This window comes from Lemur catta, chromosome 9 (genome assembly GCF_020740605.2).
Source record: "Lemur catta isolate mLemCat1 chromosome 9, mLemCat1.pri, whole genome shotgun sequence".
In the NCBI taxonomy this organism is placed as follows: Eukaryota; Metazoa; Chordata; class Mammalia; order Primates; family Lemuridae; genus Lemur; species Lemur catta.
This window is the reverse complement of record NC_059136.1, coordinates 1,401,429-1,417,889: the sequence shown is the minus strand read 5'-3', so window position 1 is coordinate 1,417,889 and position 16,461 is coordinate 1,401,429. Positions and strand designations below refer to the sequence as shown.

Below are 16,461 nucleotides of genomic sequence, written 5' to 3'. Positions count from 1 at the left end.
GACCCCGGCAGAGCTGCAGTGCCCGCGTGGCACACGGCACACAGCCCGCTGGGGACATCGCCCGGCTGCCAGCCCTCTCCTGCTGCCCTCCTGGGTGCTCAGCGGAATCGCAGGGAACCAGCGATCACTGTCCAGGCACCGAGCGTGACCCCAGAGCCACAGCCCAGGCTAACGCCACCGCGCTCCCTCCTGGAGACCAGGGGCTCCCGAGTCACGTGAGCCTCCGATCCTCCGGCACCGGGATCTCCGAGAGGCTTGGTGCACACACGGATGGAAGACGCCACGGAACCAGGAGCACGGACGGGATCGAGCTCTTACGGGAGACTGTGGAGCGGCTGGGGACAGAGGCAGGCCCGGTCCAGGCGAGACTGCAGGTCTTCCGGTCTGCCTTGGCCTGACTGCCTTTCCTTCTTTGAAGGGACAATTCCCAAATTTACGGCCAGGCCAGGCCTCAGGCCTGAGCTCCAGGCTTACTCTGCTCTCCCACCCCAGGTGTGTCGGGCACGTCACACTCAGCAAACCCAGAGCCCCTCACCCCCTCCCATCCCCGGGACACTCCCAGCCCCCACAATGAATGGTAGCCCAGGTGTCCTGCTGCTCAGTCCTCGGAGTCACCCTGGGCACTCCCTCCCCCCTTGGCATCGGCAAAGCCGGCTGGTTCTGCCTTCACAACACGTCCACAGTCGGGCACCTCTCGGCACCTCTGCTCTGCTGCTCTTGCTAAGCCACCAGCCCCTCTCCCCTAAAATCCCACAGTCGGACCCTAACTGGTCTCCCTCCTGTTCCCCCAACACGCCAGCCCTCCAGTTTGTCACCCATCCAGAGTGATCCTTCTGAAACCTAGGCCAGGCCACATCACCTCTCTACCCAAAGCCCTCAGTGGCTCCCTTTGTCACGCTCTGAAAGCCCAAGTTCTTGAGCTCGTCTCTAACGCCCTGTATGACAGACGCCCACCCCGCCCCACGCAGTTCCAGGTGTTGTTCCCTATGGCTCCCCTGCCCTCTGCCCTCCAGCCACCCTGGCATCTCGACCCAGCACCCACACCCCAACCCAGGGCCTCTACGTCACACCAGAATACAAACATCTTGCTCTGGTCTCACAGACCTTTGCAGTCGATATAATTATCTTCGCACGGGGTCTACTTATGTCAGCGACAATCACTAAAAACAGCTTGGGGTAAGGTAGAATTCTCATCTGATTACCAGCCAGAGTAACAGCGGCTCGGGCTAGCAGAGCTATACTTAACGTCTGCAAACTCACTTTTTGTGGATATATTCTAAATACGGGCTTCTTTACATTTTTCCCCCAAAGTAATCGCTCAGATTTCAGTGTAACCATTTATGAAAACATAAAGTGAAGAAGCAAAATAATAACCAGAACTGGGGTTCTCTGTACCCCTTTTCCTTTGAAAATCTCAGCAGTGCCCTGGTGACAAACCACCTTGAGGTCGGGCTCTCAGAGCTTGGGCAAGGAACTGACACCCAACGGTTAGCTCAGTCTGAGCACTGAATCTCAATGACTGGACTTCCTGGAAGCAGGTTTCCGATTTCACCACGGTGCCATGGCCCTTTAACACGCTCGAGTGGATCGATAACGGGGAGGTTATCAATGGGCTCCATTACAGAGCCCCGGAAACGCCGCGGGACTCTGAGGCACACGGCATGACGGGAACATTCATATTTTAAAAGGAAGCCAGAGACCCGGGTCCCTGGGCCGACTCGGGAGCAGGGGAGGGTAACGCGACCTGCCGAAGGTCACCTCTGAGGAAAGAAAAGCTGAACGCGCTGAGCGGAGCCACCTCTGTGCTCAGAGTCTGGGTCCCGCCCGGCTCCCAAGAGCTCAGCCTGGAAACCGCCCAGGGAAGGGGCAACCAGGAATGGCAGGTGCTGGGTGACAGGCAGGGTTTCCTCTCCTTTAAAGCTCTCCTTTGGGGATATAAACACCTTGGTAGGTAGAGGAAGCGCTATCAGATCTTCGAAGCTAATGCATGCCACTCCCTGGAGCTCTCCAGGCCACCAGCAACACACCCACAGAGCCTCCGTCCCCTCAGCTGCAAACAAAACTCAACGTCTTTACTGTCCCCACATCCACACCCACCGGGACAGGCTCGACCTGGGCATTTCCATGCACAGAGAGTGAGAAAAGCAGCAATTTCTTCAACACTCCTGATCTAAGCCTCCGGTTCTCTGCACGACATGAGGATTTGGCCATCACAGCTCGAACAATTTTATCGACAACCCTAAACCGCAAGGCCGCCCGGCAGCTGTGCTCCCACACAAGGCGGTTCTGGCTATTGTTATTATTTTAGCTGAGGCTAAGAAAGGTTAGAAAACTTGCCTGAGGTCAAGTAGCTAAACACAGGCAGGACCTAAAACCAGGTCTGTTTGAGTTTAAAATTTATGCTCTTAAACGCAAAAATAAAAAAAAAAAAAAAGCAACCAACCAACCAAAAAAACATCCTAGGAAGCCCAGAACTGTGGGGAACATTCCTCCCAGGTTACCCTTGAGGCAACCTTGCCTGTGTTGCTCTGACATAAGAGCCGAGCCGGAAACCAGTTCCGGCTGTAAATCACCTAAATGAAGAAATAAGTCATTAAGTCATTTCACGCCAGGGACCTCTGACCCGAGCAGCACTTGCACCGGCCTGTGCCGCCGTCCTCCCTCTGCCGCCGTCCTCCCTCTGCCGCCGTCCTCCCTCTGCCGCCATCTTCGCCCACCCCGGCCCACCCTCCCTGGCCCACGGCCGTCCCCATCATGTCCACGCCGAAGCCCACTTTCCCCCCGCGGCCACACGGTGACAGCACGTCGCTGCGGGAGGAGACAGGGGAGGCAGCAAAGGGAAGGGACCTGTTTCTCCACAGCCTTCCACTCCAGGTCACAAGGACACCCGCGCATAAGGTCACAAAGGGCAATGACGTTGCCGCTCCACTGACCTGGTTTATGGCATTAACCGTGGACTGTTCTGCAAGGCCGATGCTCCGTCAGAGTGAACTTAGGTCGCACACCAGAGGCTGAGTGGAGAGTGGAGACATCCCACAAGACCCTACAGCCACCGCTAGGGAGGGGCAAGAGCCTGGCGCAGAGGCGCCACCCTGGCACTGGAGCTGTGTGGACATGCCCGCCCCGGCCACCGCCCCTTCTCCCAGGACCTCCTGCAGCCCCCAGAACTGCAGCCGGGTTTCTCCACTTGCCTTTGCACCAGGGTCGCTCACCCGGGAACAAACGCGTGAAGCGAGAACAGCCCCGAGCAAAGAGGCCGATCTTTGCAAAGTGGCATGAAGGGCGCAGTGATGGGCAAGGACCGAGAATGCGGGAAAAGGCTAGTCTGGGGAAAAGAGCAGCGGGACAGGCTGGACAGGGCCAAGGGTCCTGACAGCGTCCAAGTTCCAGGCTGCGGCCCCCACGAGGCTCCGGGGGTCTTGCAAAAACAAATGTGGTGATTTCTTTTCAACTGCTGCCCCTCATGTGGCTTATTCTCGTGGCTTCCTGGGCACCAAAGGTCTGTGACTAACATGACCTAGAGCAGTCCCCCTCCCCGTGGGCGCTGTCTGCGTTTGTTACCCACAGTGCAGAGCAATCGGATGCTCGGAGAGAGAGGCCACAGTCACATGACTTATATTGCAGTAATTGTTATAACTGTTCTGTTTCACTATTAGCTAGTGTGGTCAGTCTCTCACTGTGCCTAACTTATAAATTAAACGTCACCATGGGTAGGTATGACGGGAAAATACATAGTGTATGTAGGGTTTGGTAGCATCTTTGGCTTCAGGCAGCCACTGGGGGCTTGGAATGTATCCGCAAGGATAAAGGGGAGGACTGTATACATGTGTGGAACAACGTCTTCTCTAACCTCCCGTTTTCTTTAACTCTTAATCAATTGCAATTGAGGCCAATCTTGGTACACTGGCTTTTAGATGTTTCTAGGCTAATGTATGTCAGCTGTGGCTATACACACACACACACACACACACACACACACACACACACACACGCAGACACTCATATGTATAGATCACAGACCTTTTAAAAAATCAACCTAGGAAACTCCAAAGTACAGCTAGGGCTGAGATCCACTGTACCAGACTGAATTCACTGATCTTCCTAGTGCAGTCAAGAAAAGTAAATTAAAAACACTAGGTACTTTCCTTGAAAAAAATCACAAAACACAGACTCACCACGTCAGAAGTCATGCAGTTGGGTCACATTCCATTGTTCTAGGTTGTAAAACGACGGAATGTGAAGCCCAACAGTGTGGAGTGCCTTGTTCAAGGTGACTGCTATGGTTTGAATGTCTGTCCCCCCTAAAACTCATGTTGAAATTTAACTGCCAATGTGACCGTATTAAGAAGTGATTAGGCCACAAGGGCTCCGTTCTCATGAAGGCACTAATGCCTTAGCTCAGAGTGGGCTCTACATAAAAGGGCAAGTTGCGCGTCTCTCTCCCCTCCTCTTCCCTCCTCCCCTTCCTTCCTCTCTCCTCTTCCCTCCCCCCCTCCTCCCTCCCCCTCTTCCTCCCCCTCTGGCTTTTCTGCTATTGGGGAGCATTCTGCTCTTCTCTGGAGGAAGCTTCAAGGCTCCATCCTGGAAGCAGAGACTGGGCCCTCCCCAGACACCAAGCCTGCCAGGCACCCTGCTCTTGGACGTCCCAGCCTCCAGAACTGTGGGAAAGAAACCCCTTTTCCTTATAAATTACCCAGTCTCAGCTATTTTGTTGGAGCAGCACAAAACTGACTAAGATAGTGACATAGTGAAACAGTGGGAGTGCGGGAGTTGGAACTAATTTTCTTAGTCTAAAAGGTTTTGTGTTTGTCTGACTTTGGTAAATCACATCTTTCAGACAAAATTAGGAAGCCTGTTATTTAAAACAATTCTACAAAAAAGATCCTGTTATCCAAATAATGATCTACTAAGTGCACGTGTGTTTATGTTTTGGCTTCCTGTACATACGCTTCTCAAAGTGAAGCAGATTTATGGTTTCAGCAGAAGCCTAAGCGAAATCCCGTGCAGAGAGTAAAGCTGCTACCAAACGAACACTGCAATTCCTAAAGCCAGATTTCTGAGTCTTAAGTGGGATTATCAATACTGAATAGAGCAGAGACGTTACTAAATTTGAAGAGAGAGTGAGGAGCAGAAGCAGCAATAGAAGGTAGGCAGTGACCTTAAAAGTAAGCTCTAAGTAACCCCAGGACAGTATGATTTAAGTGACTTACATCACTTAACCGCTTCTTCCACCAATACGCCATGGCACCATTAGAGCTTTACGGCTAAATTTTAGTTAAGACTGAGCCTCCAAGAGTACCCTCAATAAAACAAACGTGCTTAGAAGAGAATACATTACAGAGTTACTGCCCATTAACACAGAAGACGAAATAGTTCGTCAGATCTTCTGCAACTGTTTTACTAGAGAAAAGCAAGGCCCTCAGAAAAGAGCCACAGATAAGTAAGTGTTGGTGGGATGCAGGTGAGAGCAGGTGAGAGGCAGATTCCCCCCGGCCACAGAGCAAAGCAGCCTGAGGCACAGCGAGGGCACAGCCTGCAGGGCCACAGGGCAGGAGAGCACTTGGAGGGAGGGAGAAGGTCAGCGGAGGGGAAGGGCTCTGAGTGGACCCCAAAAGACACTCAGCCTCCTTCAGCTTCCACAAGTCTGTTGCTACGAGTCCCGTTCCTCCTAACGGGATGCTCACACGGCGGCCGCCTTCAGCTGCAAGCCAACACTCTGCTTCCCTTCTAGAAATATCACTGTGCTTCCACCTCATGTCAGACTATTCACATGTTCTGTTTCTCTTTTCCCTAACCAAAGTCAGGTAGAAATCCTAGGCTTTTCACCTCTAAATGTGCTTCCTCCTGAAATCCTTATTTGAGATGACTTTTCCACTTTAATACTCATTTGAGGGGACTTGTGGCCTTTACCACGCATGGGGTCTGCACACCAATGGGCACTCGTGTCTGGAGAGCCCTGTGCCGGGCTGGGCACACACAGGAGCTGGCTCAGGTAATGGAGGAAAGGCAAATACTGAGGAAGGATTATTATTACTCTTCTGTTAGAGACGGATATTTCAATGTCACAGCAACACCAGCATAAGGGACACAACGTGGATCAGACCTCAAGTCAATATGTCTGAACCCCTTTGTGTCTGATGTTGTAGCCATGGACACTGGACCCTGAAGGTAAAATCAGACCCGAGTCTTTGTAAGAATTCAACTGAGGAAACACAGAACTTATCCCGTTTATTTATGGGGTGCCCATGTGTGCAACTCATTAAACAAACATGTCATGAGTGCCTATTATTTTAAGACACTTTGCCAGCAACTGTTGGCAACAGAGAAGACAGAGTCCTTGTCCTCAAGGATCTTGCAATTTAGCGGGGACACAGTTAAATGGCACACACAGCGACACTGTGATGACCGCAGGCAGAGGAGCCGGCACCAGGGCACAAGGAACACAAAGAGTCCCCGATGCAGCTGGGGTCCAGGCGGGATCCACTGTTTCCACACAGCAGAAGGGCCGGACGGGAACGTGAGGGGGGGCGGCCCTGGCCTGGTGCTGGCGGCTGCAGGGCACTGCCACACGCACCTCACAGCCCTCCCGGGGGAATAATCCGAGTACAGGGACGGGGATCACTCAGGACAAGGCCCTCCCACCAGTGTCCCGAGCATCGTGGCTGACCAGGTCCGAAAAGAGAGAGATCCCCAAAGAAGACGTGGGGGTTGAGGGTACAGAAGAGGGTCCGACCCAGCCACAGAAGAATGGGGGCCTGGGCAGAAGGCGCTCCTGCCCTGCAGTGACCTGAAAGGAGCCGTGACTGGGCAGAGCACAGGTATGTTCCTGGCAAGATCAGAGCAGAACCCCACGGAACCCCGGGGTACAGGCCGAAGGAAGGCGGTTGAGGCAGCGATCAGCTTTGCAGTCAGGTAACTTCTCTTCAGCAGAATAACAAACGCGCCTCTTGAGAAACCTGGTGACAGTGAACGTGTGGTGCAGGGAGCAGCACTAACCTAGGGTCACAGGACCGACTGCTGGTTCCCCGTGAGACGATCTCAGGCCAGGTGTCTGAACATGAGCAGTGCCCACAAGTAAGCTGGAACGTGGATTCAGCAGTTCACAACCAGCCTTTTATTTTTTATTTAAGTGAAATAAAGCAGAACGAGTTCTGCTAAGTGCATTGCCCACAGAATAAATGCTGTTTTGTGAAACATTTGTTTCTAATATATAGATACAAATGTGCATGCGTGTGCTTGATCAAGATGTTAAAATGTGTTTCTTTTTTTTTTTTTTTTTCTTTTTTGAGACAGAGTCTCGCTCTGCTGCCCAGGCTAGAGTGAGTGCCGTGGCGTCAGCCTAGCTCACAGCAACCTCAAACTCCTGGGCTCGAGCGATCCTCCTGCCTCAGCCTCCCGAGTAGCTGGGACTACAGGCATGCACCACCACTCCCGGCTAATTTTTCTAATTTTAGTAGAGATGGCGTCTCATTCTTGCTGAGGCTGGTCTCGAACTCCTGACCTCAAGTGATCCTCCCGCCTGGGCCTCCCAGAGTGCTAGGATTACAGGCATGAGACATCACGCCCAGCCTAAAATATATTTCTTACCGTGGGGTCACGGTCAAAATAGCTTGAAATGCATAGGACAAGAGTTTTTTTAAGTTTCTTCATATTCTAAGATTCTCATTTAGCTTTTAAATTCTAATCTGTCTTACAAGCAAATAAATCAATTTCGATAGGAGTTCTGACATAATATTAAACAAACCATGGGCTTCGATATACCATCAGGTAATATAAAATTTAACATTATCTGAAACAATGCCCTTTAATTTAACTCAGTACGATAAAAAAAGTCTCCAGGAAGTAACCACTCCTATGTGGTGACACAGCCACACCTGCATGTTCAGGGCAGAGAATTGACCCCGTGACAGGCTTTTACTTTAACGCAGATGTGCACACAGAGGAGCAACAGGCTATAAAAATTTTTAAATAAAATCTACCCAAGGTAGGATTTTCACGTTTCCCTTTAAAAAGATCTAACGCCAACCTTATTTTTAATACCTTTACCAAGAGCAAACTCTAGCAATCTATTGATTGTGTATGAAACATACTTCTGAAACCAGGCGGCTTACAACTGCTTGGGAGTTCTGACCCAATACATCTGCATAGGATACATTCTCATCTGCCTCAGCCACTTCCGAAAAGCTGTAACCCACATTCGGGCACCCCTTCCGGACTGTAGGAGAACATAAACATGCAAGGTATATTAAACACTAAGTACTTCCCTGTCCGACGAGCCATTTTCCCAGACAGGCAAGGGGTAATTTATAAACATAACATGAATGGAAAAATCATTCATGCTGGCTCTGTGTGTGAAACCAAACAGGTTATAGGTAAAAACTATATAAGGGTCCACAGTGACAATAGCGGCTGTTGTACTTACTCACTATGGGGACTGTTTCATCTGAAGAAATCACATCTCATTATGGACATGACCCCAGGTGTTTCCACCGTCACTGCTGCCAGGTAGGTGGGAAAGGTCACAGACACTCAAACTGGAGCACAAACAGGTGACCGGACTTGCCCACTTCCCAGACCTTTGTCTAACCAAGAATGAAACCCACGTTTTTTTGTTTGCTTGTTTCCCCAGGTCTGACCCCTAAACCACGTCCCCAGTCTGTGCCTGGAATGTAAAAGGCCCTCGGTAGGTACTCTGCAGTCCTCTGAATGCTAATTCAAGGTCAAGAGATTCCCCTGAACCCTGTAGGATTCAAACTTACCCTGGGCTGTCGCTGAGGCCGGCAGCCACCGGCCAGCTACTCTACAGCCCCCAGGAGGCAAACTCCTGGACCATGCCCCCTCCAGCTGCCTCAAGGTTACCCAGACGTGGCCTGCGGGCACTTTACAACCGAAAAGTCTGCTAGAGGTAACCCTGTGACACCCCCTGACCGTCCAGGGAGGGAAACTGAGGTCTAGAGACTCCCGTGCCTTGCCAAGGTCACGACGGCCTGAGGACCTGCAGTCTCTGGGTCAGCTCACACAAACGAAGGACAACCAAGTTGCTGCTCTCCGCCCGGTACTGAAGCACCCACACGCTGCCACCCGCGGCAACCACAGAAGCCCAGCCGGTGGGCCCGTGGCACCCAGGCGTGCGAATCCAGGCAAAACCCTCCGGGTCTGAGCTCTCCAAGAACCTGAGGGCGGGCGGGTTTTCGCAGAGTGTGGAAGCAGGCCCGGGAGCCCTCCGCTCGCCCCCAGCCCCGGAGGAGGAGCCCCCGTTCCCGCAGGCCGCCCCCGAGGCCCCCCCGCCACCCCACACCCGCGCGCCAGGCCCGCGACCCCCGCCGGCTCACCGGGTGCGCAGCGCCTGCCACGCGGCGTCGATGTCGGCGTAGAGGTTCTTCTCGGAGGGCTTGCCCGAGCTGACGCCGTAGCCCGAGTAGTCGTAGGAGAAGATGTTGCAGTTGATGCGCGAGCCCAGGCCGATGTAGAAGCTGCACATCTGGCCCAGGTCCACGGCGTTGCCGTGCGAGAAGAGCAGCGTGTAGCGGCTGGAGGGCGCGCAGCGCACGAACATGCAGCCCAGCCGGTTGTCGCGGGCCGTGCGCGAGAAGAAGACCTCGACGGCGTCCAGCTCGCGCTGCGAGTACTGCCAGTCGGCGCGCTCGCTCAGGTGCAGGCTGCACGCGCCGGGGCCCGCGCCCTCCTCGGGCTGCTGCGGCGCCGGCTGGGCCGCGGAGGCGGCGGCGGCGGCGGCCGGGGCCGGGGCCGGGGCCGGGGCGGGCGCGCCGGGGCCGCGCTGCTCGGGCGCCAGCACGGTGTAGGTGGGCTCGGGCGGCAGGAAGGCCAGCTTGGCGGCGATGCGGCTCGGGCACGGCGGGCAGCAGAAGAGCCAGCACAGCTCGCCCAGCGAGAAGCCGTTCATCCTGGGGCCTGGCTCGGGCATCGGGGCGGCTGCGCCCGCCGGCCCTGGCTGGCCCGGAGCGCGGAGGGCGCGCGGCGCGGGCCGGCGAGCGGGGGCGGGGCCGGGCGGGTCAGCGGCGGCCCCGCGGCCCGGGCGAGGCGCGGGCGACCGCGGCCCGCGCGCGGCACACAAAGCCGGCGGCGGCGGCCATGGCCGGCTCGTGCGCGCCCCCCGCGCCGCTGCGCTCCCGCCGCCACTTCCGGGGACCGCGGCGCGGGCTGGGCCTGGGCGGGGCTCCGGCGCGGGGCGGCACCTGCCCTGCCCCGAGGCGCGTCCCGGGACGGGCGGCGGGGGCGCTGCGCAGCCCGGGTCCGAGTCGGGGCCAGGGGCTCTGCGCGCGCAGCTGGGCCGGCCCCGAGGGGACCGCGGAGGGGCGGGTGTCCTCCCGGAGGGGTCCGCCTCCCCCCGCCCTTCTCCCCCCCGGGACTCCCCCAAATCCAAGTTTCTGCCACGGGCGGAGGCCCCTGCGAATCCGCTGCAAAGCGACGGCGCGAAGAGAGCCCGAGTGAACCCGGAAGGTCCGGCTCTGGTGTCTACGCCGCCGGCTGACCCGTCTCAGCGCCCAAAGGTCCCGCCCCGCGAGGGGTCCTGGGGCTGCGGGACAGGACGGCCACCGCTGTGTTCTCCCTGTACCAGAGGCTGTTTCTGGATGTGGCAACAGTGTTACCCTTGCAGGGCCGGGGTGTGACCTTTATACGTCCCCGTATCTACAGAGTCAGCCCTTGTAATGGGACCGTCCTGTAGTTAGCGACAAACCCTGTTGTCCTTTCTAGTTCCACGTGGGGTAGATTTTGGGGCGGCAAGTAGGTACTTGGTGTCCTTTACAGTTGGCTTCTCTAGAATTGTTTTGCGTCCAGGATTTTAAAATGTCCTTAATCGTTTCTTACGCTGATTCAAATCCACTGTAATCTTGGCAGTCACCTCACAATGGTTTTGCAAATACAGCTCCCAGTGCCTTGAAACTGTGTGTGCTCCGGAGCCAGTTTTCCCAGAGCCTCCTGTGCTCCCATTCTCCTCCTGGCCTGGCAGCTGGACCACCTTTCAGAAACTGGGGGGAGCTGCTCAGCCCTGACCGCCGGCTGGCAGCTCCAGGCTCAGAGTTGGCACCATCACCACTCGGACCTGTTGTTTCGATTCCCAGCTGTCCTGAGCACGGTAACTTTCCTTGTGGCTTTTACAGAGGGAACGTTTTCAGCACCCTCATCTACATGGGTTTGCCCATCCTGATTTCAATAGCCTTCCAGACTTGGTTTCTAAAAGGCCATCCATTTCTTGACTAAAACAATTTTCAGATGTTTTTGAATTATGCAGACTTGGTTTAAAATAACCTGGTGCCAAAGCCTGTTCAGACAATGTATTTGAAGTCTGTTTTGAAGTTATTCACACCTGGTGAAACTGTTCACCTAAAATCTTTATAACTCGCTACACATTGTTCACTTTGCTTGGATACTTTGTTTCTTATATTCAACATCTATGTGTATAATATTTTTTCATGCTCACAGCACCCGCTGCGTTTGGCGCTAGAGCTGCAAAACGTAAGGCAGTCCCTGCTCCCAAGTCCCTGCCAGTCTAACTCGGGCATCCGCAGAAGATTCAGAATTGTTTTTTACGTGCCTTAAAAAAAAAAAAAATCAACTCCTCTTAAAAGAAGCCGGTCTTAGATCGTGGTTCAGTGTGGTATTCCTGTGGGGAGCTGAGGTCACAGGCCAGGACATTGCTCCCTAATCTAATTCAGAGGAAGAGCAGACCTTTGGGAGCTGAGACGAAAGGTCTCTGACACCCCCCAGTCAGTCTTCCTCAAGTGCCACAAATGCCAGTCCTCTCACCTGTCCGTCAACAGGACTCGAACAGCCCTGGGCTCAGGAAGGGGCTCTGAGGAGCGTCTCGAGTTCGTGTCTTCTGTGCCGCTGGGGGAAAAGACAGCCCTGATGTTCCAGACGTCCGGCGGCCGTGCTCACGTGGTTAGGAAAACGTAAAAGCCGGATACTTGTTTATGTCTGTCCTGTCTCATTCCACAAAGGATTCGCGGAGCACGACTCAGTGCGATTCCCCGTTAGAAGGCTCCACAGGGCTGGGCTGAAAGAGCACTTATTCGCCCGGAGATTATCTTGGTTCAGGTTTGTGTGAAGACTAATGGAGACCCTGCAGTTCGTGCCCGAGAGCACGGCCGCCAAACCTTCCCACACATGGCAGCCTCTGTGTGGCCCACTGAGGTGGGAGGCCGTGCCGCCCAGGGCTCCGGGGTTTCCGTCTCAGCACGCCTCCAACACGTCCACAGTGAGGGTGTCAGCCTTGGCATATTGGTGCACAGAAATAATGTTTGTCCCATAAAATGTGAAGGTCAGATATTACCGGCTGTCCACGTAGACCTTAAAGAATTTCTGTGTCGTTCCTGTCATCCTTGTGGAGGAAGGTCTAACTCTGAGTTCAGACCAGCAAGTGCATTTTCTGCACTAGGTACTTGCCATGACTCAGTCGCCGAGTTGACTTGGGCATGGAGAGGGGCCTAAGACACAGCCTTCCTGCCCGTAGCAGTTCATCCCATGGTCTGTTGCCTGGAATGACTGTATCCTGCTAAGCCAGCCGGGTTTGATGAACTAACAATATTCCAAGTAGCTAAACGCGTTGGTCTCTGTTATTTAACATTGGCCTTTACACACTGAACTTTGGCTTCCGTGTTAGTCTGCTGGAGGTTCAGTTGCTTAAGGCCACTTTACTTTATAAAAATAAACTGTCAGCAGCATAGAGGAGAATGATCCATTTTTTTATTTCCACGAGAGAAGGATATTCACGCTTAAAAACTGAGTCTTGTTGTCTATATGGAATCTGACATACATTGCCCTGTTTTACTTTTTTAAAAAAATTAATTTGGGACTGGATGCTCTGTGAAGTTAGGGACCACGTCTACTTTGTTCACCATTGTTTTCCTTATGACCAGCATAGAGAAGATGTGCAATACATATTAATTAAATTGATAAATTAAAGAATGAGTGATTTAGTGAATGCATTCAAGAGACCAAGCTTGTTCCTTCTGATTTGGGCAGTTGTATTGGAATATGGGCTTTGAGAAAGACATGAAGTGGTCCAAAGCCAATGCCAGTGTCACACTTTGTTAGTCTGTGTGTGTCCTCTGGATAAGGAACTGTGACATTCTTTCCATCTTTCTTAACAACAGAGCTCAAATTCTGTTCTGGGGACAATGCTCCCAGTTAGGACCCATGACCACTCAGCCTCCCCTGCTGTGAGGATGGCCACTTGATAGGATTCCGTGCAGTAGGCTCTAAACAGAAGACATTAGAGGATCTTCTGGAGAGGCTTTTAATAGAGCCAGACTCAGCTGCAACGTTTCCCTCTGCCTTTTCCCTTTGTTCCTGCTTGGCTTGCAAGCATTGTTATTTGAGCCACAGCAGCCATCTTGCAGCCATGAGGGTAAATTTCACAGCAGAAGATAGTGGTGAAGAAAGATAGAGTCTTGATCCTTCACGGCATTGTTTCATAGCAGCCCAGCTCTGGCCTGTATTTGTCTAGACTTCTTATCTGAAAAAAACTAAGTCTTTTTATGTCACTGTAGTTGGTTTGTTTGCTACGTGTAACCTAATGCAACATTAACTGATTCAGGAATCGGAAGCAAAAGATCTTAGATTCTTCTTAACTGCTTTCTCAGTAGGGACAAAGGGTATTTTGTTGGTCAATAGTGGAACACTTATGTCTAAATCCTGCTTATTCCCCCATGAAAAAATATTTAAGTATGACCAAAGACGGGATACATTTTTAAGGAGATAACTGTTAAATGAACACATCTGAAATATGAAGAAAGGAAAAGCTTATAATTTTGAAAATATAATAAGTGATACTTTGAGGCTCTTCCAAGGAATCTGTGCTGGCATTAATTGGGGTAAGGGGCCCACCGTTACACTAAAAGCTTTGGGAGGCAAAATATCTTTTCCCAGATCTCCTTCAGCCTGACAGCTCTTGTCCAAAGTGTTGTAACTGAGGTCGCTGGAACCCAGGTGGGGGGAGCCCGGAATGCTGGGAGAGCACTGGGGGGAGGGGACTGAGAGAAAGAAAACAGCAGCCACCCACAGAAACCTGTTTGCACAGCTCCTGTAACCAGGTCGGTCCATGATGACTATGCCCCAAACCTGTATTTCCAACTGGTCACCTCCCATCTTCTATTCATGGATTCTTGACAGGGGGCCAGAGTCCCTGCAACTGGTCACAGAAGTTTGGCTGGCGAGCTTCTTGGTAGGAACTGTGTCGTCTCGCCTGTCCCCGTGTAATCAGCCCCAAACACGACGTCCTAGTTCGTGTGGGAACTGAAATCACATCTGTCAATGGATCGGAATCGAATTCCTAGTAATTTTTAATCACATTTTTTAAATATGCAAAGATGTAATCGACTGGGTTTAATTAAGTACGAGTAAAGTTTTACTTAATAAGTAATTCTTAAAGTAGAAAGTGGGAAGGAACAGCCTCTTATGTGCTGAGCTTGCAAATCTAATTTTGAGATGACAATCAACAACACCATGGTATCGATTTCAAGTTTTTTCAGGATCTTGGATAGTTGCACATTAAAGCAGTATACGTGAATGATTAACTTGTAGTGTTACTCTGGGGAATTTACCATAGCAAATATTAGAATACGTACTCCAAAAGAATAGTAATAGCAACATGAGACCAGAGAAAGCAGAATGATCCGGCAGTGTGTAAGTATTTTACATATGATAAAGTCGATATTTCAAATCAGTGAGGATACATTAGCTTATTCAACTGATTGAATAGTTGAAAAAAATTGCAGTTCTATTGGATCAAAAAGTCAAAGATTTTTTTTTTTTCATAAACCCAACTAAGTGGCAGAAGATTTTTTTTTTTAATGAAACCAAAAGACAACTGGAAAAATGTAGATGAAAGTTTGTGTTATTTTTAGCGTGATACCAAAGGCGGAAACCACGAAGGAAAGATGGAGGATTTCACTACATAAATTTTCAGTCCTCTCTGTACTGAAATATTTACAGGTGAGATAATATGGTATGATATTGAGGGTTTGCAGCAAAAAGCAAAAAACCAACCCTATGGGGAGAGGGCGAGGAGGGAAACAGACCTCAGACAAGGTGGGTGAGCCACGAGCCGTGCAACTTTCTGGAAGGAAACTTGACAATATATATGGCAGCGCTTACAACATAACAAACTTATAATCCAGTAATGCAGATTGGAATCTAGTCTAAGGAAATAACTCATTTTTCACTTAGATTTTAAATACTAGGATGTTTATTACAGCATAGTTTATAATAGCAAAAAAAAAAAAACTGAGAACACTAAAAACCAGTGAAGTAATAGTGCATTCAGAAAATAGACTAAGATGTGCCGTTCAGATGGAAATTGAAGAACGATTTACTATGACAGGAAAATATACACAATATTTTTTGTCGGTAATGAAACAGAGCACAAAATATATACAAAAAATATTTAAGATACTTTAAAAGTTTAAGCCCAGAAAAACTATCATTGGCTAGTGAGACTTTAAAAAAAATTTTTAAAGAGGTGGCATCTCGCTCTGTCACCCAGGCAGGAGTGCGGTGGCGCGATCACAGCTCACCGCAGCCTCGAACTCCTGGGCTCAAGCAATCCTCCTGCCTCAGCCTCCCGAGTAGCTGGGACTACAGGTGTGCGCCACCACGCCCAGCTAATTATTTTTCAAGGCCTTCAGTGCCACGCTAAAGAATTTTATTTCATTTTGTAGGCAACAGAGAGACATTCGGGTGTTTAGAAAAGTAGTAATCCTGTCTGCTTTGGGAGGGGCCCCCAGTGCCTTGTGGGGGTGTCATTCTGAAGCATCTGCTTGCTCCACTCTTCCAGCAGTGCCAAGAATTGCGGGGTGACGTTACGGGCAGGACGGATGGGTTCCAGCGTGAGGTCCACCTTGGCCACCTCCCTGCCTCGCTGCGTCTGCTGTCGCTCGGCAATGCTCACTGACGTCCCCTCTCCTGTGCCCACGGCTGTCCCAGACCGGCTCCCCTCGTCCCGCCCAGCCCTGCCTGCGCGGCGGACTGTATTAAGAGCAGGGTTGCGTGAAGTGACTGCTCTCAACTCGTCTCTGCTCTGGGCCCACTTACCCAGTGGGCGGGGAGGGCAGAGCGCATTTGAATTCCCACAACTCTTTTAAGGACCCACGAAGATGTTTTGATGTCTTTTTAAAATCAGAAGAAAAAAATGAACTTTTAGGTTGAAGAAAATGTTTTAATATGTAATATTACTATGTTTGTCTTCAATACAACGTGGCCATAAAGTATAATTTTTCATGTTTTCAGTGGGGGCAGGGAGCCCCAAGGCGAAAGTGCCCAGAGTCCACTTAAGTCACCATGTGACATTGCCACTGCAGCCCAAAGGCCTCCTATTGTAGAGAGAAAGTGTCACCTTTCTTTCCGCCTAAGATAAATGCCTCCATTAGTGCCACTGACCCATCACCTCCAGGGATTATTCTAGAAACTTCTTACTCTACCAGTTTCAATTTCTATTGC

At 51.5% G+C, this 16,461-nt stretch overlaps 1 protein-coding gene and 1 long non-coding RNA gene across 2 annotated transcripts in view; one reads left to right on the top strand and one right to left on the bottom strand.

Annotated features, from left to right (window-relative positions):
- Positions 1-10,012, bottom strand: part of ABHD17C (abhydrolase domain containing 17C, depalmitoylase) — a 40,382-nt gene extending 30,370 nt beyond the window's left edge. Inside the window, exon 1 of the mRNA XM_045561406.1 lies at positions 9,333-10,012. Within this exon, the coding sequence (XP_045417362.1) occupies positions 9,333-9,925 (593 nt within the window). The 5' untranslated portion in view covers positions 9,926-10,012. The remainder of the gene's footprint in view (positions 1-9,332) is intronic.
- A 3,790-nt stretch (positions 10,013-13,802) lies between these two features.
- LOC123644940 lies at positions 13,803-16,216 on the top strand. Its single transcript, XR_006737308.1, has 3 exons — positions 13,803-14,299; positions 14,871-14,958; positions 15,800-16,216. It is a non-coding gene; the product is annotated as an uncharacterized LOC123644940 (long non-coding RNA).
- The last annotated feature ends 245 nt before the right edge of the window (positions 16,217-16,461 follow it).